At 36.1% G+C, this 26022-nt stretch overlaps 1 protein-coding gene across 1 annotated transcript in view; it reads right to left on the bottom strand.

The window, feature by feature from the left end:
• The window catches only part of LOC145689689 (uncharacterized), a 177307-nt gene that overhangs the window by 89175 nt on the left and 62110 nt on the right, over nucleotides 1-26022 (bottom strand). Inside the window, exons 5-6 of the mRNA XM_081763886.1 lie at nucleotides 17432-17599; nucleotides 3044-3187 (exon numbers count right to left, since the gene is read on the bottom strand). Of these exons, the coding sequence (XP_081620012.1) occupies nucleotides 3044-3187; nucleotides 17432-17599 (312 nt within the window). The remainder of the gene's footprint in view (nucleotides 1-3043; nucleotides 3188-17431; nucleotides 17600-26022) is intronic.

Genomic DNA, 26022 nt, shown 5'->3' on the forward strand with positions numbered 1-26022 from the left:
GGTTGCAAAATGACGAGAAGTAAAACGTTTGCATACGTTACATGCAATCCCGTGTGTAAGAAGAGTTTTACAAGCTGTAGAACTACACGTTCAGCAAGAGAGCTGTTCTTGGCTTCCTTTCATCTTTCCTAGATATGGAAAATTATTTACAACACATTAGTTCTTCACTTCAACAAGCATCCAAAATTTGACCCCATATTTGCTCGGATTCCTAACCATGAATTGAATACATGAACAGGATTTCATTGGAAAGAGCTGCTCATCAATAGTACAATAAGTATCAATATTGTAAGGATCCCCACATCACAACAGACGCACGTGTCAGCTCAACACGTGCTAATGATTACAAACAACCTAGCAGACAACAGGCCAACACGGAAGACACCAAGAAACACCGAAAGCAGACGGACCTCACGGAAGGACCCGAGAAAGACAAGTAAAAGGAGGACCACCGAGGGATCCAGCATCAGTCGACCAACTGATCGCCTAACCTTTACCTTCCTATGTCGCTGTGGACTAGGAGCACCTCTTCCTTACCCTATGTCGCACTGGGCTAGGGATTCATCTTAAAGTTACAATCCCAGTATAACCTACAACCTGCCAAAGTGTTCTGGAAACTGCCATGAGTGGAAGGGGCACCCGGCAAAACAATTAGTATTCCTTAACTTGATCATTGAGGAAGAGACATTAAATTAGAGACACTTGTATTTATTATATTTGGTAATAAAACTTAGTGAAGGGGAAAAGACACTCGGTCTATCATTTGACTCTACCAAACATTACAATATTGTAACACCTTTGGGAATGTTCAATAAACTGATACCAAATATCAGAAAATAAGCAAAACCTGTCAGTTTTGCGTTTTTCGCTTCTCGGAGTTTTGAGATAAAAACTTATTGATTTCATTATTTCTTCAGACCTGTTTGTGAGCATGACATTCCGAAAACAGCAGCAGTCTAAATTTTCAGATCAGAAACATTTTACACTTACATCATTCATCTCCATTGCTCCACGAAAAATAAAATTTAGACAGGTGTCAAAATGACCCCCCTGGTAGTTTTAGGAAAATCATCAATTTTAAAAAAAACTAATAATAATTCAAATTTGATATTTAAGATATAATAACACTGATTAGAGAGAAGAAAAGTGGCGCGACCTGTTCAGCATATTTTAAATAATGTTCAAATTAAACAATGATGAATGACGTTGAGGGGTCAAAATGACCCCTTTGGTAGTTCTCCTGTACATATGTTCGTTTTCAAAGCAATGAATTCTGGATTAGGATGGTGATTTCCAAAGTGAATGTGACCTAAGGAAGCATACCGCTTGCTTCGCAGTGTTGCTATAAGACTGGCCAATAATGTCAGTTGAGCATTGCTCTTGATTATATTGCTTTTACTTCGAAATCAATTACATTTGATATGTATAAGCCTTAAAATAAAAATACATGCTCCACTGCTTTCACTCACTATAAGTATTATCGTTTACTTGAGTATTATATATTAATTCGTCAGAAAATAGTGTTACTTAAAAAAAAGTCAGTAGGTAAGCGAACCCTATAACAAGTTTTTGCTTTTTTTTAAAAAAAAAAAAACTATATATATGTTGCCTACACGGGTTGATACTGCTTCAAAATTGAGCTTGAAATGTAGTTGAAGTATAGATAGCTCGAAGAGTACCCGCACATCGTTTGCATTAGCTCAAAGTACACTCATGTCCAAAATGATTGTCGCATATCTAGAACTGTCTTCTTATAAGAATATAGTTTGATAATGGTTTTGCAGGGTACTTTTAATACTGATACTATGTGTATAATCGAGAAATGTATATTATAAATTCATAGAAAAAGAATTATAAATACGAAAATTAGAATAAATAAAACAAAATGTTGCTAAATGGACAACAAAGTTTTATTTTCGTTTTATTGTTCTTATTTACTGCTCTTTTGACATAAAATTTGGCACATACATGTGTTTGCTGATTATACACATACTAACATTATGAGAAATACCGGGCGAATTCGTTTTGAAATTATATTCCTACAACATATTTATAGACATGAGACAATATTTTTTGATATGACTGTACATCCTACATACCTATATTGCTCATCTCAAATGAACATACCTAGTATGTGGTATGATGTACTTTGGGGAGTTCCACCACTATTTTCATTAAGGCAAAACAGAACTGTGTGTGTAAATGATAAACACAATTCAAAGTAGAAGTTAGCCTTTTCTTTGAACATTATTAAAAAATTTGACTGTTATCTTAAATAGTGTTCGGAGTTGTTACATGTGTATCTGCGGGTAGTGCATGGTGAATACTCGTATGGAGGTGTGATGATGAATTAAGCCTTTCGACTACATAGAAAGAAGTTTTGCCTATTGTGGAACGTTTGAATATCTCTTGAAAATGATCAGCGAAGGCGTTAGCTTTGGACTTGCCAATAGATGGTGGTGTGTCACCTAGTAAGAGAACATATTTTGTTTCCCTTTTTAGATTTACAAGTTCTTTTCTCTCCTTTTTCTGGAAAAGTACACACGAGTGTTAATGTGATCTATCGAATTGATACGCCTGATCTTTAGATATGTTTTCGTTAAAATTACTGACCATATAGCTAGATGGATTATGGAATCCGGAGATTCAAAGCTGTGCTTCTTCCCTTAGCCAACTGCATAAAGAGTCTACTTTGTATTCGTATTTCTGCAACATTCATCTTAATATTGTCTTCCCATCATTGCTTAGGTTTCATTAATGTCATTTTTCGTTTGGGTTTTCAGTTAAATTTTTGAAAGCGTCGCTACATCTTTTCCATTCTGGTTACATGTCCTGATTATATGAGCGTTCTATATTTAAAAAGTTTAATGTTAGGTAAACTGTGTTGCTATATTACGCATTTCCTTATTATTAAGTTTCCGCCATTACTCATTCAACACAATTTACTACGGAAATGCTAATAACTATTCAAATTGGGATATTTTCCTTTGTAATAGTTTGGTATTGAGTATAAGAAATGGTCACAACAATTAGATATACTTACGCTTTAGATCGTTATCTAAATTTTTCTCCTTGGTATCAACAGCGTCACTCATGTAATTGTTCATGTGTTGCGGAGGTGCCTGCAACATGGGCTTCATGTAATCAAGAAGTGTGCAACGCATACTGTCAGTTAGAGTGACAGGACCTGAGGAGATATGTATAAACAAATCAGTTTGCATGCGGTAGAGTATTACCAAATGTAAAAACAAAAATCACTTAGTACTAAATGTATTACTTACATAAATTGTGTTAGTACATCATATGTTAATTATGTGTGTTAATTATTTTTTTTTTAATAAAAAGGAAAGAATTTTGAACAAATGACTATTATAAGATGGTTTTCACATATTTCTCGCTACGTCTAACTTCCTTATGGACTTCGTACATACGATACTGAGAAAAGTAATATGTAAATGTTCTGTGTTTCAATTAACATAACATATTGTTATCAATTTCATAGTCTCTACGACAGGCATAGTTAGTTATAACTTGAATATCTGAAGAGAAAAGAGTAATATCCTTATTTATAAAACAAAGACAGCTTAGTCTGTAGGTCACCCTAATAACAGTTTACAGTCAGCATAATGATTGTATATAGTTTTGCTTCCTTCTACCTGACGACAAGAGATGTCACTAGCATCCAAGGAATTTGCACATGAGCCGAAATCTTGGGGGATAGACAGTGGTGCCCACCCCCCCCTCATGTCCATGACGCACCCCCGCTCAATTGCTTATCCGTAGGTGTTCTTCCATGAAAAAAAAAAATCTTTTCGATTAATTTTTACACCCTCTCAAACATATTTATATAGATTTTTAACCCCCCCCAAATATTTCAATGACGCAGTTTGCGTCATAGCCCCCCCCCTCTGTGGGCACCCCTGGGATAGAACTTATCCTTATTATAAGATACCTCAGTCTTTCAAGCATATCAGTTCCTAATAGTTAACCTTCAGGCTACTAGTTGGCGCTATGTGCGTTGTCTCCTATCGGATGCCAATAGCTGCCGTTAGTGTGCACATAATTTGCAGATGAAGTGGCCCCGCGTAGCGTAGCAGCTAACGCTCTCGCCTTTAGTGCGAGCGATCCCGGGTTCGATTCCCGTTGGGTGGGCACTCGGTCGAAAAATTGTAAAATGCTTTTTCAGGCCAGCCACCCTGAATGAGGTTTTCCTGGGTTTTCCTCATTCACACCAGGAAAATACCGGCGTGGTACCTAATTTATAGGTCCCAGGCCGGTTCCGTACCTTTTCCCGGATAGTGTGCTCGCCGAGGGACGTCATCCCTCAAACGTGAAGAGCTAAATAACCTTAGATCCTGAAAGCCCAGAAATCTAAACCCTAACCTATATATATTTGCAGATGAACTGAAGGCTTGATTTCATTTGATTAAGATGCAATTGTGATTTCGTATCCTTCCGCTATATATTTATCGTTCCCCTTCATTATTGCAGCATACACGTCGTAGGTTTGTCACTAACACAATAGATTTGAAATACTGGTACATTAAGCATTTTTACTTTTCCATCTATTATATAGTATCACATCATTAATATTCGAATTCATAAACTGGTTTTCCTCCCTAATTACTCTCTACAGTGATGGCACTTATTACTTTTTTTTTATAATCATCTGCTGATAATTCGTCTGACGCTTTTACTTTATAAACACAGCATGATGTGTTTGAAGTGGGATAATATCTTAATGTTGAAAAGCCATCTTTGGAAAATCCCTAAAGCAACCAAAAAATCCTCCCCTACCGCTGAGAGCATAGCTTCGCGATAAACCTGGCATACTTAAACATGTACGTTTATCCCATATGCAGTGTTTTTTTCTTTGCTATTCTCATTTATGCATATATACACTGTCGCTGACGCGGCTGCTACCTACATACAACTGTTAGATAAAGTAGCAATCGTGATTTTCAAATTTGACATTTGTTTTTAAGTTGGTTAAAGTTTTTATGCGATATGTCCATCAGACGGAACACTTTAATGGATATTTGGCAGAATATCTATTCAAACACACAAAAAGACGGAAACAAAAGACTGGCATCATTCAGGAATTCCTAGTGGTTGTTTTAAAGCTATATTGTGCATCTCGGTGAGAAAGTAAGGATTCAAATTTTTTGTCGCTAATTGTCAGTAGTGCGTAGTTTGCAACACTTGACTGCTTAAAGGCACTAATTTTGCGCAGTAAATACAACATAGATGCATACGTGTTTAGAGAAGAGCAAAGAAGGAATAAACTAGGAAATATTTGAGATTAACAGTTAGGAGCGAACGATGGGAATTAAACTGCAGTAATAATACATGAGGTACTATAATAAAATAATGTGAAATAGTCTGTAATACAAAATTAGTAAAAAAAAAAAGGTATTATAGATAAAAGTATCTAAAATCTGATTACTTTTGGTAAAAATATCCTTTAGGAAGATAAAAATTATCAAATTCTCCTATTTACCGCACAAGTAGCGCTAATTATAAAAAGGTTTGGTCCATAAGGTGAAGTAATAGTAGTAGATGGCAGAGGAAACGCATTAACAGTGAACGGTGAACGCTGTCGCAATAGATCTGAACTGGATCGTGTGAATGCTGAGGAAGTGCGGTTTCAACAAAATAGAACTATACACGTGTATTATGCACTCAAACGTTGCATTCTTTATGGATGACCTTACCTAACGAAATCGAGGTCAACTGGAAAGACCGACGACTCTTTCTCAATCTGTACAGAAGACAATAAGTGAAGTTGAGCTTGAATGGAGAAAACAATGATGTGAAGACATGGATGTAGTATGTCGCCCCAGTTATTCAACATTTTCAGTGAATGTTTAATGAACGAATCATTAATGGAAATTGGACATCATTTACAAAATCAAGTATGCAGACAGGGCCGGATTTAGAGGGTGGTGCACCCGAGCACGTGCACCTCCTCCGTTGTGAATATACACTATCTAAAGTGAGAAACTAGCAGTGAAAGTAGCAATATTTTCGGAAAATTTCATGTCATGTTTCCGCTTCGGGCTTAAAAGAATAAAATGCAAAAATAATGGTTTTAAGTCAATTTCTCATACACACCACAGATGTCTATAGGCATTTACAACATTTAAATTTGATTCAAATGTACTGGTAGTTTCTGGTGCACCTCCCATCAGAAAATCCTGGATCCAGTCCTGTATGCAGATGATACTGTTATTATAGCTGGAATCGAAGAAATACCAGAGAAGATGATTGACAAAATAGTTGACACGGAAAAAACTATATAGAATGGAACTCAATATGAAAAAATTGAAGGTCATTAGAATATCCTGTGGAAACGATCCCTTACGGGTCAGAGTAGAACAAAGAAAACTTGAAGAGGTCGATAATTTCAAGTATTTTGATGACAATAGCTTACTGCACCAAAATTATCACAACAAGAATTGCCATTGCCAAAGAAGTATTCAACACAAAAGGAACACTCTCAACATGGTTAATATTGATTGGACTAAGGAACATGGTTAACATTGATTGGATTAACTCTGGAAAGCTAACATGTTCAAAAAGTTACGTTAAAGCTAACGTATCGTAAAATTTACGACTGGTTGCAAAAACTTAACTGCATACATATCTTTTTACAAACTGGGACTTTAATGATTACAGTTGGTAAGAATACACATTAGTGAACATTTTTGAAGCAAGTTTGGTTGTTCAAACTTTTTCCGCGCAGTACACACACCATTTCCCACGATGTTCTCCGCAGATCGGCCTCTTCCAGCGGCAGCAATACATTGACGTCATTCTCCTCTCGGCTGATGGACAAATCCTACAAATTGTGCGAATCTGTTTTTTGGACTGGACAACATTCTTCTCTGGCACCGGTATTTTCAGGATATCAGCAATGGACTGCCGGAGTTTCCGGGACAAATTTGAGTATTGAATCCGTTCTTGAAGCCATGGCTCAATAAGACTGTCGTGAATTTTCATGGCGAATTTTCTTCTAGAAAGAAGCTTTTGACCCTTTTTCACAAAGTTGTGAACATAAATGAAGTAGGCATTAACCAGGGTTATGTTTATCATGCCAAAGAAGACACACAAGGTCCATCATTTGGTGTTACGGCTGCACGACACATTTACTCCAGTGCATCAAAGCCTCCTCTCATCGCAATATAAGTCTCGATAAGGTCACTGTTACCAATACCCGTTCGATTTATTTTTTAACTTTCCTTGAATTAATACTATAAAATAAAACCAACATTTTCACTAAAATGTATCTGTAAGTTGATTCTAGAAGTAGAAAATAATAGTAAACAATGTTAAAAAATCCAAGCGTTATTCCTAATGTATCGTAAATCTTACGACCGGCTAACGAGTTCATATAGAAATACAGCCGGAAACTAAGCAAAGCAAATACTGCCCAACAATGCAGGGTTAGTAGAAAACGGAACTCAGCGGACTAGTCCATTTTCGTCGGCGAGGGGAAGGAACATCAAAATAATACAACTCGCTCGTAAAATTTACGACACGTTAGCTTTCTCGGGCTAAGGAGCATGGTTAATATTGATTGTACTAAGCAACATGGTTAACATTGATTGGACTAAGGAGCATGGTTATTATTGATTGGACTAAGGAACATGGTTAACATTGATTGGACTAAGGAGCATGGTTATTATTGATTGGACTAAGGAACATGGTTAACATTGATTGGACTAAGGAACATGGTTATTATTGATTGGACTAAGGAACATGGTTAATATTGATTGAACTAAGAAGCATGGTTAATATTGATTGGACTAAGGAACATGGTTAACATTGATTGGACTAAGAAGCATGGTTATTATTGATTGGACTAAGGAACATGGTTAACATTGATTGGACTAAGGAGCATGGTTATTATTGATTGGACTAAAAAACATGGTTAAAATTGATTGGACTAAGGAGCATGGTTATTATTGATTGGACTAAGGAACATGGTTAACATTGATTGGACTAAGGAGCATGGTTATTATAGATTGGACTAAGGAACATGGTTAACATTGATTGCACTAAGGAACATGGTTATTATTGATTGGACTAAGGAGCATGGCTAACATTGATTGGACTAAGGAACATGGTTAATATTGATTGGACTAAAGAACATGGTTAACATTGATTCGACTAAGGAACATGGTTAACATTGATTGGACTAAGGAACATGGTTATTATTGATTGGATTAAGGAACATGGTTAACATTGATGGGACTAAGGAACATGGTTATTATTGATTGGACTAAGGAACATGGTTAATATTGATTGAACTAAGGAGCATGGTTAATATTGATTGGACTAAGGAACATGGTTAACATTGTTTGGACTAAGAAACATGGTTATTATTGATTGGACTAAGGAACATGGTTAACATTGATTGGACTAAGGAACATGGTTATTATTGATTGGACTAAGGAACATGGTTAACATTGATTGGACTAAGGAACATGGTTATTGTTGATTGGACTAAGGAACATCGTTATTATTGATTGGACTAAGGAACATGGTTAACATTGATTGGACTAAGGAACATGGTTAATATTGATTGGACTAAAGAACATGGTTAATATTGATTGGACTAAAGAACATGGTTAACATTGATTGGACTATGGAGCATGGTTATTATTGATTGGACTAAGGAACAAGGTTAACATTGATTGGACTAAGGAACATGGTTAATATTGATTGGACTAAAGAACATGGTTAACATTGATTGGATTAAGGAACATGGTTAACATTGATTGGACTAAGGAACATGGTTATTATTGATTGGACTAAGGAACATCGTTAACATTGATTGGACTAAGGAACATGGTTAACATTGATTGGACTAAGGAACATGGTTATTATTGATTGGACTAAGGAACATGGTTAATATTGATTGAACTAAGGAGCATGGTTAATATTGATTGGACTAAGGAACATGGTTAACATTGATTGGACTAAGGAGCATGGTTATTATTGATTGGACTAATGAACATGGTTAACATTGATTGGACAAAGGAGCATGGTTATTATTGATTGGACTAAGGAACATGGTTAACATTGATTGGACTAAGGAGCATGGTTATTATTGATTGGACTAAGGAACATGGTTAACATTGATTGGACTAAGGAACATGGTTATTATTGATTGGACTAAGGAACATGGTTAATATTGATTGGACTAAAGAACATGGTTAATATTAATTGGACTAAGGAACATGTTTAATATTGATTGGATTAAGGAACATGGTTAATATTGATTGGACTAAAGAACATGGTTAACATTGATTGGACTATGGAACATGGTTATTGTTGATTGGACTAAGGAACATCGTTATTATTGATTGGATTAAGGAACATGGTTATTATTGATTGGACTAAGGAACGTCGTTATTATTGATTGGACTAAAGAACATGGTTAATATTAATTGGACTAAGGAACATCGTTATTATTGATTGGATTAAGGAACATGGTTATTATTGATTGGACTAAGGAACGTCGTTATTATTGATTGGACTAAGGAACATGGTTAATATTAATTGGACTAAGGAACCTGGTTAATATTGATTGGACTAAAGAACATGGTTAATATTAATTGGACTAAGGAACATGTTTAATATTGATTGGATTAAGGAACATGGTTATTATTGACTGGACTAAAGAACATGGTTAACATTGATTGGACTATGGAACATGGTTATTATTGATTGGACTAAGGAGCATGGTTAACATTGATTGGACTAAGGAACATGGTTATTATTGATTGGACTAAGGAACATGGTTAATATTGATTGGACTAAAGAACATGGTTAATATTAATTGGACTAAGGAACATGTTTAATATTGATTGGATTAAGGAACATGGTTAATATTGATTGGACTAAAGAACATGGTTAACATTGATTGGACTATGGAACATGGTTATTATTGATTGGACTAAGGAGCATGGTTAACATTGATTGGACTAAGGAACATGGTTAATATTGATTGGACTAAAGAACATGGTTAACATTGATTCGACTAAGGAACATGGTTAATATTGATTGGACTAAGGAACATGATTAATATTAATTGGACTAAGGAACATGGTTAACATTGATTCGATTAAGGAACATGGTTAATATTGATTGGACTAAGGAACATGTTTAATATTAATTGGACTAACGAACATGGTTAATATTGATTGGACTAAAGAACATGGTTAATATTAATTGGACTAAGGAACATGGTTAATATTGATTAGACTAAGGAAGAAGTAGGTCAAGACCCGTGTATGGAGTATTGAACTGTATGCTTCAAAGAGATGGACATTATGGTCGTTAGAGAAGAAAATATTTAGAGAGCATCGAAATGTAGTATTGGAGGAAAATAGAAATAATAAAATGGACAGAGAGTGTAAGAAAAAAGATGGTTTAAAACAGATAAGAAAGAATTGGAAGCTGTTAGAAAGTGTTCTTGGTAGGAAGAACAATTAGAATGGACATATCTTGCGAAGAAATTATCTTCTTCTCATCGCCGTAGATGGAAAGGTGGAACGAAGCGAGGAGTAGGAATAAAAAAAGCACAACTGATCGATGATTTGAAAAATAGAAGGAAATATTGGAAGTTAAAAGAGGAAAATGAAGATAAAGAAACGTCGAAGAAACATTTCCACGCTGAAACCCAAAATTAAAAACCAAACACCTCATTAGCCCCAGCACTTGCTAAAATACAGAATATAATAATAATAATGATAATAATAATAATAATATTAATAATAATAATAATAATAATAATAATAATAATAATAATAATAATAATAATAATAATAATAATAATAATAATAATAACTCAATTCATTTTCCTCATAACGCGACGCTAAGAGTAGAACTTCTCACATACTCTCCTACTGATATGGGTCTACAGTGAAGTTAATTTCTAATACTGTCATTACTCTTCTGTCCCATTTATTTCAGTTATTTGTGTATGTTCTTCTCCATAGCCACATTTCGAATTCTTCTAGTTATACCGTATCTTCTAGCGTTATGTTCTGATGCAGTACAATAATCTACAAGGAACGATTAATAAATCTTCTCCTTAAGTCCTTGCAGTAGAACTTTCTTTATAAGACTGAGGCCGTCAACAATTTTGAGAATGAGAAAACGACCTTCTTTGCTTAAGTATTTGCTTTACCCTTATATTACAAAAATGTCCGCATGTTGAGATTTGCACTGTTATCGAGATACTTCATTTAACATACGGGTTACTGACGAATGCTTCATTGTTCTTTGACATTGTTGCTGAAACAAACTCTCTAACACAAGTAATGCTCAGTCATTTTGACAATATCCCCCTCTGTTCTTGCTTTTCAATTGGAAAATATTTTTTGACTTCCAAACTGTGCTATGTGTAAGTAATTGAAGTCATACAACGGCTCTCTGTCCATCCGTCCTTCTGTCGACAGGCATCAGAGCAAGTACGGTAAGAAATAGAGAAAAATTTGCTTTCTGATATGGACAGGCCCGTAGCCAGCCCAAAAAATTTTACCATTATTGAACTGTGTTTCCACCTCCGCGTCACAACTGTAGCATTCGCCTTTAAGGTGAATCTTAACTTTGGGGATAAGCCAAAAGTCATAGGGCACAAGATCTGGGTTATAGACAGGATGAGGCAGAATGTCATCAAATTTTGCCAGCAAATGGGAAAACCTCGAATATTTTTTGGCGGAGGAGGAGACGTGTCGCAGCACTCCATCGACTGACGTTTCATTTCCAGGTCGTAATGGTGTATCCACGACTCGTCGCCGACTGTGAATGTTCCTGGGCGCATAACCTTCCGCACTTAAAAATTTAATGACAGTCTTCTGTTAGGGAAGTTAGGGGGGCCCGACCCAATCATATTATACTTCATCACCATATTATAGTTCATTTACAAGCCTACCGTGGAAATTTTATGGGGGCCAGCCAAATTTAGGGGGGCTTGGCCCTCCTAGCCTCCGTGGATACGGGCCTGGATATGGTTTCAGGCCAAGAAACCATTATACAACGGTGATTCAGAAAGTAATGCCTTCAAGGTGATACCATTATTTGTGTTTGACAGATAGCAGTATCAGTCGGATACAGGTGTCAGTGGAAACCTTCCAATATCAGTTACAAACAATAGAATCATTTTTCAACATAGTCCCCATTACGCGCAACACACTTGCGCTAAAACGAAACAAAGCTTTTCATGCTGTCGGCGAAGAATTGTAGTAGCTGCTGGCGACACCATTATTGAACTGTGTTTCCACCTCCGCGTCACAACTGTAGCATTCGCCTTTAAGGTGAATCTTAACTTTGGGGATAAGCCAAAAGTCATAGGGCACAAGATCTGGGTTATAGACAGGATGAGGCAGAATGTCATCAAATTTTGCCAGCAAATGGGAAAACCTCGAATATTTTTTGGCGGAGGAGGAGACGTGTCGCAGCACTCCATCGACTGACGTTTCATTTCCAGGTCGTAATGGTGTATCCACGACTCGTCGCCGACTGTGAATGTTCCTGGGCGCATAACCTTCCGCACTTAAAAATTTAATGACAGTCTTCTGTTTCAACCGGACGTCACCACTGATTGAGATGGATTGGTCCATTGCTCTGGAACGAGAAAAGATAGGAAGGTGAAACAAGTGACATTGTATAGCATAAACTTCAGTGCATTAATGATAAACAGTTCAGAATCTCTGCAGTACTATTGATGAAATAGTATTCTTGGAAGCATTATTTCCTGAATCACAGACATATCTCCGTTTTAACTCATATATTTCAACGAACGTTATAGAGATCTATCATTTTCCCTTCCAATTTTGATCTGAATTAAGGTAAAAGATAGCGAAAAGCATTCTTTAATAAAAATAATTACAGTCTCGTCTTTCAGAGAGCAAATAAGAAAATAAATAAACACACACATATATATATATATAGTGTGTCAGTTCAGTGAGAGAGAGAATGAATACAGAAATGTACAGCCGATTCGTGTCTCCAAAACGGATCTGAGGCGTTCAATTATATTTAACACTAGAAATTAGGCTGGCCAAGGTTGTTGTTAAACTCAACAACTCCAACTGTCTTAATTGCATATCGTCGTTTTCAATACAAAAGGGCGTAGCTTACATTTTTTTCGGATTTTGGGATTTTCAGTTCTGTCGATCGTCTACAGTTACTTGCAAATCTTTCTAACTGTAGGGCAAACCGTTCAGCTGTGAGGGGTAATTTTCATAAGAGCGTTAAGAAATATCAAGTATAAATAAGTTGTACAAAGCATAAGGGCTTAAATGACATATACGCCCTTCTGCAATAGACGATCTGAGTGAACGATGGTACCCTCTGGTGTTCATACTGGCCATGGATTTATTTACGGCTTTGTTATTACAAAGGTGGTTAGTGACGTATAAAAGCATCTTTTCACCTTTACAACAAAGGAAGCATCTGAGTTATTGTATGATGAAAAGCTGATCAAAAATGTCATCAAAATGAACAGGCAAAGCAAAATTATTGCAAAAGAAGATATCAGCAGGTTCCTGACGTATAATGACGATGATAATCCAACTGAGTGTGCAGAGATGGAAGATGATAGTGATGAGTATCCTGACTCTTTTCCTGAAGAAGATATTTTTCCTTACATTGATATGCTTTCTCAAGATCAATATTAAAATTACGAAAATAATAGCAACAAATTATTACTTTATGAACAATCTGTTAATTCAAGACATCAAAATAGTAATATCGTATTTAATTAGTAAGGGGAAAAGAATATTTATAATGAGTTTTAAGATGTGAAAAAGTACAATACAATAGAAGGTCAATAATCCGGAAATGTTTTAGAGTTATTTCTGTCCCTTTTCAACCGATTGGCACCACATTTGGATGATAGGCTGAAATAGCTATCTTGTCATATCCCCTATAAGATTTGAAAGAGATACTACGATTTATCAAAAATCCAAAATATTCTTGAATGTTATCAATCAATTTTATTTTAATTAACTGCCCATAATCTTTATACACGCTGATCGGAATTTCTTGTTTACATTTTGTAAAGGCTCATTTTCCCTAGAGCAGTACCCCTGTTTTACAGAATAATGTGGCTGTGACGACAAAACAAATCAGTTTGTGGGTCATATGCTTTATTCATTTCCCATCTCGGGTATCTTTCTTTTCTTCGTTTTCTCCTTCCTTTGTATGTTGTCTTACTAAATATGCAGCTCTAATCCCTTCTCATCTTCGGCCAACTTTTCTTCCATATATTAGCAAAGATAATAAAGGTAATGTGATAGGATGACATAAGTTTCGGTGGATGAGGTTTAGTCAAGAGAACTTGGGGACTGTTTTGTTCAAAACACGCATGAGGGATGAATTCTCCAAATTTTCAGTTCGCAAAGTTTACCCGCCAGGTTATACACTCATACCCAAGTATTCTTCTTTTCGACCTGTTTCTCAGCAAAAGAAGAAAACTTCTTGCAATATAGTAGTGATACCGCAAGACAACCACGCCTACTTACGGAATGTCTTTCTTAAAGACAGACTCATTTTCATATTCTATGGCGTGTAGCGAAACTTTAAAAAACATTATAATAATAAAAACCTTTATAATATAACCAAAATAAGAGAATAGGAAATTAAATCATTAAAATGTATTCTTAATGTTCACAGCTATGAAAAATCTGACATAGAGCACTGAAACATACATCACATTATTATTAAAAACACTAAAAGCTAACATACATCTGTTACCAGCATAAGGGCGTAGCGGAAACTGGAGCATTCACGAACACTTAAGGTTTGATTGTAAGCATCTCTTTCGTTTTTGAAGATAAAATTAAGATTTTTTGTGTATAGAAAGCTTAGAGTCTTTTCTTTTCACTAAAGTGCAGAGGAAGTCAAAATTAACATTTTTCACCAAATCAGTGAGATGTTTTAAAAATGTACCTATGTTCGGGATTGCCCCAGTGGTCGGGGTGACACTTTAAACTTTTCTTTACGAAATAAGTGAAATGCATTAAAATACATTAAAAATATACCGTAATTTAATATTTAAATCTTTAATAAGAATTATAATTACAGGCATAACTAATAAATATGACAAATAATGAATATAGCGAGCCATTCCAATTAATAAAGCTAATAACACTTATTACCAAAATATGATCTATTTCCCAAACCAATTTCATTAACTTATTACTTACTTTTCAATAAAGAAAAAAACTATTAAAATTTTTTTGATAATTTATTTCACACCATGATGCAATCCCGAACACTACGGGGTAATGGCGAACAATCCGTCTGGCATTTCCCCATGAACCACCATTTTATTGTTAAAATTGAAATTAATTGTTGACTGCATATAGCTTAGTAAGACAACAAAGAACTAATGCTCAAATATAAGGAAATACATAGCATCATCTGTAACAATATATATAAGATAAGAGCAAACTTACTTTGCCCACATTGTTGAATCAACGTTATAAGTGAATCGACAAAAACAACAAAATGTCTTCTTCCTGACAATTCACTCAACTAAATTTATGCTACAGTTTTCCAGGTCTCTCCGCTAGCGTGCAGCAAAATCGTCTGTTTTCTAACAAGCTACCCTGTGCATAAACTTGGGTGTTCGGCATAACCTCAGTGTTCGCGAATACCCCGGTTTCCCCTAAGAGCAAAACTTTGCAATTTTGTCAAAATAAAACGAACAACTTAAAGGAGCACTTGTCCTTTGCCATTAAGCGTGCAAAAATTTTAATCTCCCTTTAAAGTAGTAAAACATTTATGTTGACTTGAACATACAAGAAAATCTTCTTTTACTCCTCCTTTAAAATTTTGAAAATGTTAGTTTCGCCGTTTTGTATTTAAACCAACGATATTATCATCCTAGAATATGACGTCATTGTCCAGAAAAGTCTGGACCATAGGATAAACATGGTTCCCTAAAATGGCGATAATCACGAACAATAACGTGACCTGTAAATATCAACACAAGACTTACTGCAAGCCAGTATTACAGACACAGACCCGTTCCATTATTCACGGTTGGACGGAGACATCGAACATTAAACATTCGTTTGGGCATTGTCCATAAATAAACACGACTCGTGGTTTGAAATAAAGTAAACGAGATTCATTTGATCATATCACTCATTTCCAGTCAGCAACGGTCAATGTTACATGTTCGCAATACCATTTACTTAGTACTAAAGCGTGAGGGTACCTTACCAACGGTTACGCCAAAGCAACTCTGAGAACTCGAGCCGCATGTCTATGTAACTCGCGGTGGACTGGTTGTGAACTCAGACTGTAGGGAGTACTGCCGAGTTCCTCTGTCACTTACACCACAGTCACAAGACTGTTCTGATTGATAATTCAATTAATTCTCGGCAGAGCCTGTCATTAAGGGTTTTCTTTCAACCACTGTTTTTCTTCAACGATGTGATTTTGCCTTGAGTTTGTAGATCGTGATTACCTTCGACTTTGTCCATCTCGATACACCCAACTCTTCTGTCACATGCATTAAGTTGTCATACTCGCACCATATAACCAAGCGCCACCAATATGCCTTTTCTGAAAATTTGAGAAGTCGTTTTTCTTACATAGTTCATTGCACATTGCCGTGCTATTGTTGCTTACGTAGTACAGAGCATGCCTTACAATTCCATGCGAACATTGTGAATCTGCAATCACTGCCTGACAGTTATCAACCCATTCCAGCTCAAGATGTTTTAATAAATTGATATGTATGAATAGGTGACCTTTGTACGTATATCTGCTTCATTTCCCAAATCAATAATAAATATTCCTACAGGGTATGCCTGAGATACCAAACAACGCTTGCAATGACAGCAGTCTTTTTAGTATTTAATCAATAAGGTTCATTACAGGGATACGACAACATGACCTATGTTTTAATCTATCACGTCAACATAATATTGGGTCAAGGTTCACTCCAGCGATCAGAAAAGAATTTCATCATTCACTCTATTATATTTGATGTCAAGAACAACTAAAGTTCTGGTGTTTAGTATCTAATAGTGGATTAAATGATGAACTACATAACTTTCTTTTATAGTAGCAGTTATATGATAATGGAAAAAATGAAATGAAATCTTTGAGTTTTACGTCCCACGTATGTGCCGGTTAGGCTAAAGAAGACGGTGATGATGAGTAATGGATGAAATGGTGGAATGAAGAAAGTGGGAGGAAACGGGATAGCCCCGACAAAACCCACTCACACGGTGTTTGTCCACCACAAAGTTCACTTGGCGGGGGCTGGGATCGAACCCGGGACGCCAAGCACCAAATATATGATAATGGAATTACTCTAAAGTAGTATATAGCATTATCAAGTATTTGATAAATTGTTTGTTGGTAGAAAAAATATCAAATCTTTCGTTTGCCTTACAAAGTGGAGTTACTCCAGGTGGTAACAACGCTTTCCAATAAGGGACTATTTTCCAGCAACAGTTGATGTTTCTGTCAATGATTGGACAGCATTGGGGTCTGTCAAGAGACATCGCGCGAAGCATATCTTCCAGCATACAAGCCTTCGACAGTGCAACCTCATTAGGACCTGGAAAACAGAAGAAAAAGTAAACATAGTGACTTTTAACGATTTTTCAATAGACGACTCGTTTCAAAATTATTATAATTTATTTATTGGTCACCTATTACAGGAAAAGAACATTCCCACTTGCAATAGGCTTACATACTACAATAAGTTCTATATATACTGAGACATATAACAAAGTAAAAGAGAGAAAGTTAAAAATAAAAATTGGAAATAAACATACAATTAATGGTACAAACATGATAAAAGACAAACAAAAAATATATCTTTCGTAATTTCGCCAATAAGGTATGTAAATATACAAATAGAGCCTTATGAAGACTACAAACCTGGCCCATCAAAACACAAATGAAAGAAAGCAAATATATCAAGTTACAACTAAAATTCAAATATCGAAAATGGGAATATTTAAAGATTTCGAACAATGCCGTAAATTATAGGTATAAATGACTTAACCATGATTAAAACACTCTTTTATTCAAAAGACGACAACCATTGTCGGGTTTAAGTTTAAAATCTTCTATAATCAATTGTTATTTTTAAGAGTATTTACACAAACTGAGTAAGGCATAAATAAATCTAAGTTTACATTATCCTAAACCGCCCGACCGATCTCAATGAAAATTGTAACATGGAAGAGGTTTGAGGCTATGCTGATTTTAGGCTATTCACTTTGATTGTAGAACTGAGGGTTGGAGGAGGGGGTATAAAAATAAATAAAACTTAATAACTCCTGAACCACTCGACCGATCTTGATCAAATTTTCAACATAGATGAGGTTCAGGCCTGGGATCGATTTTGTTATTTAAATTTTATGGAGCAACGTAGGGGAGAAGAAGGAGGTGTAGATTTATAAAAGTAAATTTATAAGAAAGAAAGTGATTTTTGTAACTTAGCATTTTTTGTAACTTAATAACTCTTGAACTATACGACTGATTTCAATGAAATTTTCAAGACACATGAGGTTCGGATCTGGAAACATTTTTGTGATTTCACTTTAACGGTAGATCCTAGGGGAGGGGGACGTATAAATAAAAACTAATAAAACCTAATAACTTTGAACCACCCAACCAATCTCGATCAAATTTTCAACATATATGAGGGGTCGGGTCTTGGGTGTTTATTATTCTTTCACTTTGACGAGCTAATGTAGGGGAGGAGGAGGAGGAGGAGGATATATATGTAAAACAAAATAAAAATGACTGCCTTTGTGACTTCATCACTTTTGAACCACCCAACCGTTCTCAATCAAATTTTCAACATACATGAGTTTAGGAGCAGGGATTACTTTAGGCTATTCATTTTGACGATGCAACGTAGAGGAGGGAGAGGTGGAGAGAAATTTTAAAATGATCAAACATGACCGATATTAGTGTTGAATCCATAGTTTTCGGGGTGGATGGGAGAAAAGTGATCCTATTCTGATGCTGTTTTAATCCAAGCTCAGCCCTGATAGTTAGGGAGGGGGATAAACATTTAAAAATGATCGAAAATAGCTCATATTAGTGTCGAATTCATAGTTTTAGGAGTAGCTGAGATTAACAGTGACAATTCTGATGCTGTGTACTGCAGCACGGTGCAGGGGAAGGGGAGCTACATATAATAATGATCGAAAATGACCAATATTAGTGTCTAATCGATAGTTTTCTGGGTCGCCTAGATGAACAGTGATACTTTCGATCCCGTTTAAATTCAAATTTAACCCTGCAACTTTGGAGGGGGAAGGAAGAAATATTTACAATTATCGAAAATGACAAATGTTAGTGCTGAATCCACATTTTTGGGGGTCGCTGAGATGAATGGTGACACTTCCGATGCCATGACCCGCAACATGGGAGAGGATATATATATATATATATATATATATATATATATATATATATATATGGTCGAAAATGTCCGATATTAGTGTTGAATCTACAGTTCTTGAGGTCGCCGAGGTGAACAGTGACACTTCTAATGCTGTTTAAATCCAAATTCAGTCTTGCCTCTTGGGGGAGGGGGGAAAGAAAAATACATAAAACTTATCAAAAATAACCCATATTAGTGTGGAATTCTTAGTTTCCAGTGTAGCTGAGACGACCGGTGACACTTCCGATCCCGTTTAAAACCAATTTCAGCCCAGCAACTTGGGAGAAAAGGAGATAAAAAAAAATGATGGAAAATGATCAATATTAGTGCCGATCAATATTATTAATATTCATTCCAACCCAGAGAAGCGGGTAATATATGCTAGTAATTAACTATATTACTCTTGACAAACCTCTTTCTTGAGAATTGCTTCTCCTAATCATCAAATTCTGTATCCTAAATTTTCCCAAATAACATTTAAGGGACCTTTTTTTTTTATAATATGTGCATATTAGACCAATTATTACCTTTACGTTTTGATCCTTTGTGTCAAATCTAATCTCAATCCAACATGACCGTAAACCTTATTGAAAAATCACTCTAAACAGTTCAAAAACAATCGATGTGGGTTTCATAAAAATGTATCGCTGCAAAGGTAAACATCAAGTTATTGTCATAATATTTTTCGATTCTGTTTTAGGAAAACATTTCTCAAAAAGAAATCATTAATTCAGTTCTAAATTATCCCAAAGAATTTCACAAAACTAATGATTTTAACGGCATCACATTTAGGGGTTTTGACCTCCTTAGCTTCTCACTCTGTTCCTCGAATACTGCATTTGACTAAATACTAGGAAAATACTCAGAAGTCTTTGTGAATTTGTGAGTAGAATTCTGGCAATTAACTTACAAATTATTGGTGAGTATTTCGCCACAGTGTGTAATGAATGAGGAGGAGCGTAACATAATTCCTTAAAATTGCAGCTCAGATTTTCACGAAAACCACTTACACTCGGTCATGGATTTTATTCTAGATTCTCACATACATGACTCAAGCTGTAAGTTTGCTACATTACAACTTAACAAAATTGTGGGAATGGGATCATTTATTTGTAGTTCTTATCTCCAATAATGTACACCCACATCAAAATTATCAAATATTGGAAGTATATATATCTAACTTATCATAGTAAATCTCCATTGATCAGTATAGAATTCACCTCAAAATACCAGATATGTGGCCGAAAGAAATATGACTGTCATTATATACCGGTATTGTTTATCACTTCCAGGGTCTGGAAGTTCATTTATGAATCGTTTTAAGCCACTTTCCAATATGTTGTTATGATGAACTTGCAAGATTAGGCTCCAACAACTTCTTTGTCATGTTTAAAAAAACAACACACAATCCAAAAGAAATCAGGAATTCCCAGCAGAGTCTTTCCAAATAGCATCCAAAATGTTCTTATATATGTCGTGAAATTTGCTCCATTATTATTTACGACCTTGTTTCTCGGGAACAACTTGACCCCACTACTAAGGGCTTCACTTCTATGTATATCTAAAGAATATTTACACGGTAAGTGTGTTTTGAAACTTACAACCCTTGGATAGTAGCCTCCTTAATTCATATATCTTAAATTCTCCATAACTATCTATCCCTAAGAGTCTCAAGTTCAGTTCTAATCTTCGGAAGATTGATATCGGTTTCGTTTGAAAATATGTAGGTGGAAAATGTTGAATCTAAGACTTCCACTCCATATCGGGCTTTCCACTATTGGAAAATTGTTTTTTCGAAAACATCGAAAGCTTAATTGTATATTTTCCCAATGAACCCTTAAACAATTGACATGCTAGGATAGTGGGAGATAACATGCTTGGGCTGCTTTGACTATCTATGCTGCCAGTATCTTAAGAACAAAGAGAACAAACGGTCTTGAGGTAGTAAGATCTAGATAGTTGCAGTTGGGTTTTGATGCTAATATCATGAAACAGTGGTGCAGACTGTGATTCGACTGCTTTTGGTATAAAAAATGGTGGAAACAATTGAAGCATACTCGCATTCCGTTTCATGTGTTTCTACTATCAGCAATTAATTTATGGTGACAAAATAGACTTCAGACTCGCAGCCATTATTATAGGGGAGACCGAGGATGGTTGACACACTTTTCCATTTGTCTGCTATAACTGATGAGGAAAATATTCTAGAGAAGATAAGGAAGTATTGGCAAACTTGTTATACTTTCTCCTACTAATTAAAACAACGTCGAAAATTTTGTGTTATAACATGGGAGCTAGACGTGTGAAAATAACATTGAGTGAAACGTGTAAAGTAGCCCCGAGTCTGGGTTGGTTGACACATTGTATGGGGTATGTGGACACACTCATATATTAAAGTGTTTTGTACCTATTTCTTTCATATTCAGTGTATTTCCAAATTATACATTCTAGTTACTAAATACGAAAGTGACTACTAGGTCTATTATCTTAAACAATTGAATGCAAATAATGCAAATAGAGTGTTAGGTCTACTGTTGGCAACTGAAAACTTGTATATCATGCACGCTGTATACACGCAGTCCTGTGCTTCCTACCTAACAAGCACAACCAAAAGTATTATCAAAACTGTGTATTAATTCTTTCTAGAACAGAAAGAACTAGAGGTTGGAACAGGCCTATAACTGATCCTAAGTTATTCTTTTCACAACTAAAACACAACAAAACAGAACAAGATGTAAAATATTTTTTACTTATGGCCAGGAGCGGTTTACGGGCGGAGCCAATGAAACCCAGGATCAGGAGGCCCCCCATATCCCTCTCTTTAATACTAAAATATACCAATCAACTTATTATATTATAGGTTTCAGACCAATGTTAATTTTCTTCCGCTCGCTACACTCGCGGTATCACTAGGGTTAAGTCTTCTTCTACCAGCGTCTTCACGATACTTATTTTGTTAAATTGACCATTTGGCTTGTATTGGCATTTGTGTGTTACACTTCAGTATATGAGCACTTAACTCTTAATAATGAAATTAATTATACTAATTATTGTAAACTTGGAGCACATTAAACATTACAGCATAGTTCACGGTGTTTCGATGAGCCTATGAGGCTGTGGAACACAGCAAAGAAAATTTATGCACTGAAATTATTCGTAACGTAGCGCCCGTTTGACATGGTTGGCTCCAGTGCCCTAAAATCTTAATTCGCCCCTGCCTATAGCTAACGTAAACCTAGTAGCTATTTCACAACAAAGCAGGCTCAGCTACACCAAATCACAAAACGTTACATACATGTGTTTTTCTCTCAGACATATCGTCAATTAAATCACAGTTATGGCACAAATAGAATTTGCATCTGTCAATACATGCATCGTGAGCCCAGTTCTTGCAACGAGAGAATTGGATATATGGTTCGTTTAGTTTATTATTGGTGAAAATTACGACTTGCAATCTGTACTTCTTGTGTAGCCTATTATGACCTAATGACGTAAACTAAAGAAAATTTATTGTTTGAATAGGTTTACTTCTCCCCTCCACTGTCCATTTTACTTTCCCCTTATTCTTCATTGACTATTTTTTATTAAAAAACAGTAGGTCTCCGCCTATCTATATTACAATATAAAAATCATTTCACCGTCCCTGGCTCCATCTTACCTTAAAAAACTCATATTTTTCTGCTTGGCACTTATTCTTGCCAACTCTTCTGCTGCTTTAGGAATTCAAGAAACATTGTCCTTCGTTTCAATGCTCAGAAATGCAAGACAAATATGCAGCAAATACGCCTTTGAAGTTCCTCCCCCTTTGTTATCATTACGTGTTTATCCATTGAAATAAAGTGTAGAAAATAATTCTCTTTTAGACAAGAAAATAGACCTGCTAAATCGGAAGCGTTTGGGAAGGGGTGAGTTGCGGGAGAGGGTATGGAAGTGCTGTTTGACATGAAGTAAAGTGAAGTTCCGATCAATAAATATAGGCCTACAATACCAAACTGAAAGAAGGAAATGTCAAACTTCTGAAAATGATTCACCATAGGACTTATCAAAATAATTCAAAATATCTTTCATCACCCCACAGAGTTGGTTGACACGTCGCAATTTACCCCAAGCCTGTTGTGTCGACCAGCCCCATCGCACCATGTTAGTTTATTTGCTTGCCAAACAATGACTATGAGTCACACACTGTTTGTCTCAATGCTTATTGTGGGTCTCTTATTGTCTCAATAGTAACCTTTGAAATCCGTCGTTCGTTGTTTTCTTTACTAATAAACTACTACCTCAGATCATATAAGAACTAGATATTATAGAATACACATAAAAACTAGAAACTTATGAAAATTTACTTGCCCCCTCTAAAAAACGTTTTTTTTTTAAGTCTTGAAACGCTCTCCTTTATCCATGAAAATACAACAGCAACTGTGCAGTACGTAGCCACTCCTATGACATAAGTATCGGGAGTACCAACCGCTGAACGTGGATTTAGTTTGCAGTATGTCAATCTACCCTTGTGTCAACCAGCCCGGGTCTCCCCTATCTGTTTTTAACAGAGATGTTCACCCTCGCGAGGGTGGCCCTCTCGAGGGCATCCTCACCCTCAAGTTCCCTCGCCCACAGTGACGCGAGGGCGAGGGAGCGCGAGGGCGAGGACAAGTTTTGGCCGCGAGGGTGAGGGTGTGCGAGGGGAGGAAAAGCCTCGACGAAGAGGGTGAGAGTGCGCGAGGGCGAGGACAAGTTTCGGCAGCGAGGGCGAGGGTGCGCGAGGGCGAGGACAAGCTTCGATGGCGAGGGTGAGGGTGCGCGAGGGCGAGGACAAGTTTCGGCAGCGAGGGTGAGGGTGCGCGAGGGCGAGGAAAAGCTTCGACGAAGAGGGCGAGGGTGAACGAGGGTGAGAGCCAAGTGTTACTGAGGGAGCGAGGGTGCACGATGGCTAGAGACAACTTCCTTCAGGAGAACGAGGGCACGTGAGGGAGGAGGACAAGCTTCCTTAAAAGCAACTGTTTTGGACTTTGCTGTTTGACCTCTTTTGGAGAAAGGCAAAATTTAAAATATCATCTGCCATGTCCCCTAGATGAAAAGTTTGTCATAGCAAGGTTATATATTAATCGTATTTTTCCTTTCAATTAATTGCAGTAGACAATTTCTCGTGTGTACGTACATAATTATTAAAAATAATAATGCAAATAAGAATAATATTTGATTTTTCCCATGAAAGTTTCCGGGTAGAAATAGCGCTACATTAAGAAGGAAGAGGGAGTTATTGAAAATGTTTAATTATCCTAATTTTTATGTAAATATTTCACTTTAGAATATTAGCGTTTAAATACTCCTCTTCCCCATACAACCATTACACACGCTAATACTATGTAACAAGCAGTAACGACTACATATTATCAGGTGCAACATTTAATCAATCAACATATAACATATGAAGCTTATAAAATTTTAATTAGTCAGCTGGATTACATCTTATGAAAAAAGTAGAATAATTTCCACCTTATGTGTTAGTTGTTTTACGTAACGTAAGCATGAAGGTAAGCTTAGATCTTTGTTCGAAATGCACATTGAAATGATATTCGCAAAGAATCTTCATTGGGCTGAATCTCTTTCGTTCCAGGTTGGCTACAAGACTGCGATAATCGTAGGACGTAAAAATGAAGATTTTATTCCCCAGCCAGAATTTTTAAACTATCCTATCTCTTCAAGTCAATAATTGTCTGTTTTGCATTATTACTTTTCAACCACAGAGCAAAATAATTCAGTCACTCTGCTCCTGTTTTAATGATGTATGGCAGCGTGTAACAAATTGTTGCGAGGTCCTGGGCAAGAAAAGTTTGTGATCGCCCTTTCAGTTTTTAATTGCTAATTATAATAAAATTTCTGGAAATCAATTAATCTACACATTTAATTATTTGTGCTAAAGAAAATAAAGGTTTGTTCTCTTACTTTCCCGTTCCACCATTTCTTTCATCATCATTCACTTGCAATTTCATCCATCTCCTTTAGCAGTTACATAACTCTGGGGCGCTAAACTAAAGATTTCATCTTTTCTTTCATTACTACAATCTTAAAGTTTACACGATTATTAATTGTTGAATAGGTGGATTTATAAAAGTCAGTGCTAAATCATTTTAAGCTCGATAATCTTTCCAAGGCCCCTGGAGGCGCTAAGCTCTGAGCGTGCCATTTAGGGAGGAACGGTGGCTCAGCGATAGAGAAATTACTTTTGTTCGAAGGGTCGCATGTTCGATTCCCGTCCAAGTAAGTTCGTGGTGGAGGACATCGTGTTCATGGGTTTTCTGGGAATTCTCCAGTTTCCTACCACATTCTCATTCCACTATTTCTTTCATCATTCACTTCTGTCTCCTTTAGCATTTAGCTTGCATAATCGTGGGATCTTAAACTAAAGATTTCATTTTTCATTTGCCTTTACGTATTTGTAGTGTAAGGAATCCTTAAGACAACGTTTGAAAGATATCATTTCATAATTGTGGGAATTACTGAAAATAAACTTTCCAACAATGATAGCTGCCAAAAATGAACCAAGACCAAAGTGATAAAGTGCACAAATTGGCCCC

Source organism: Thermobia domestica, chromosome 7 (assembly GCF_964235325.1).
Source record: "Thermobia domestica chromosome 7, izTheDome1.hap1.1, whole genome shotgun sequence".
NCBI lineage: Eukaryota > Metazoa > Arthropoda > Insecta > Zygentoma > Lepismatidae > Thermobia > Thermobia domestica.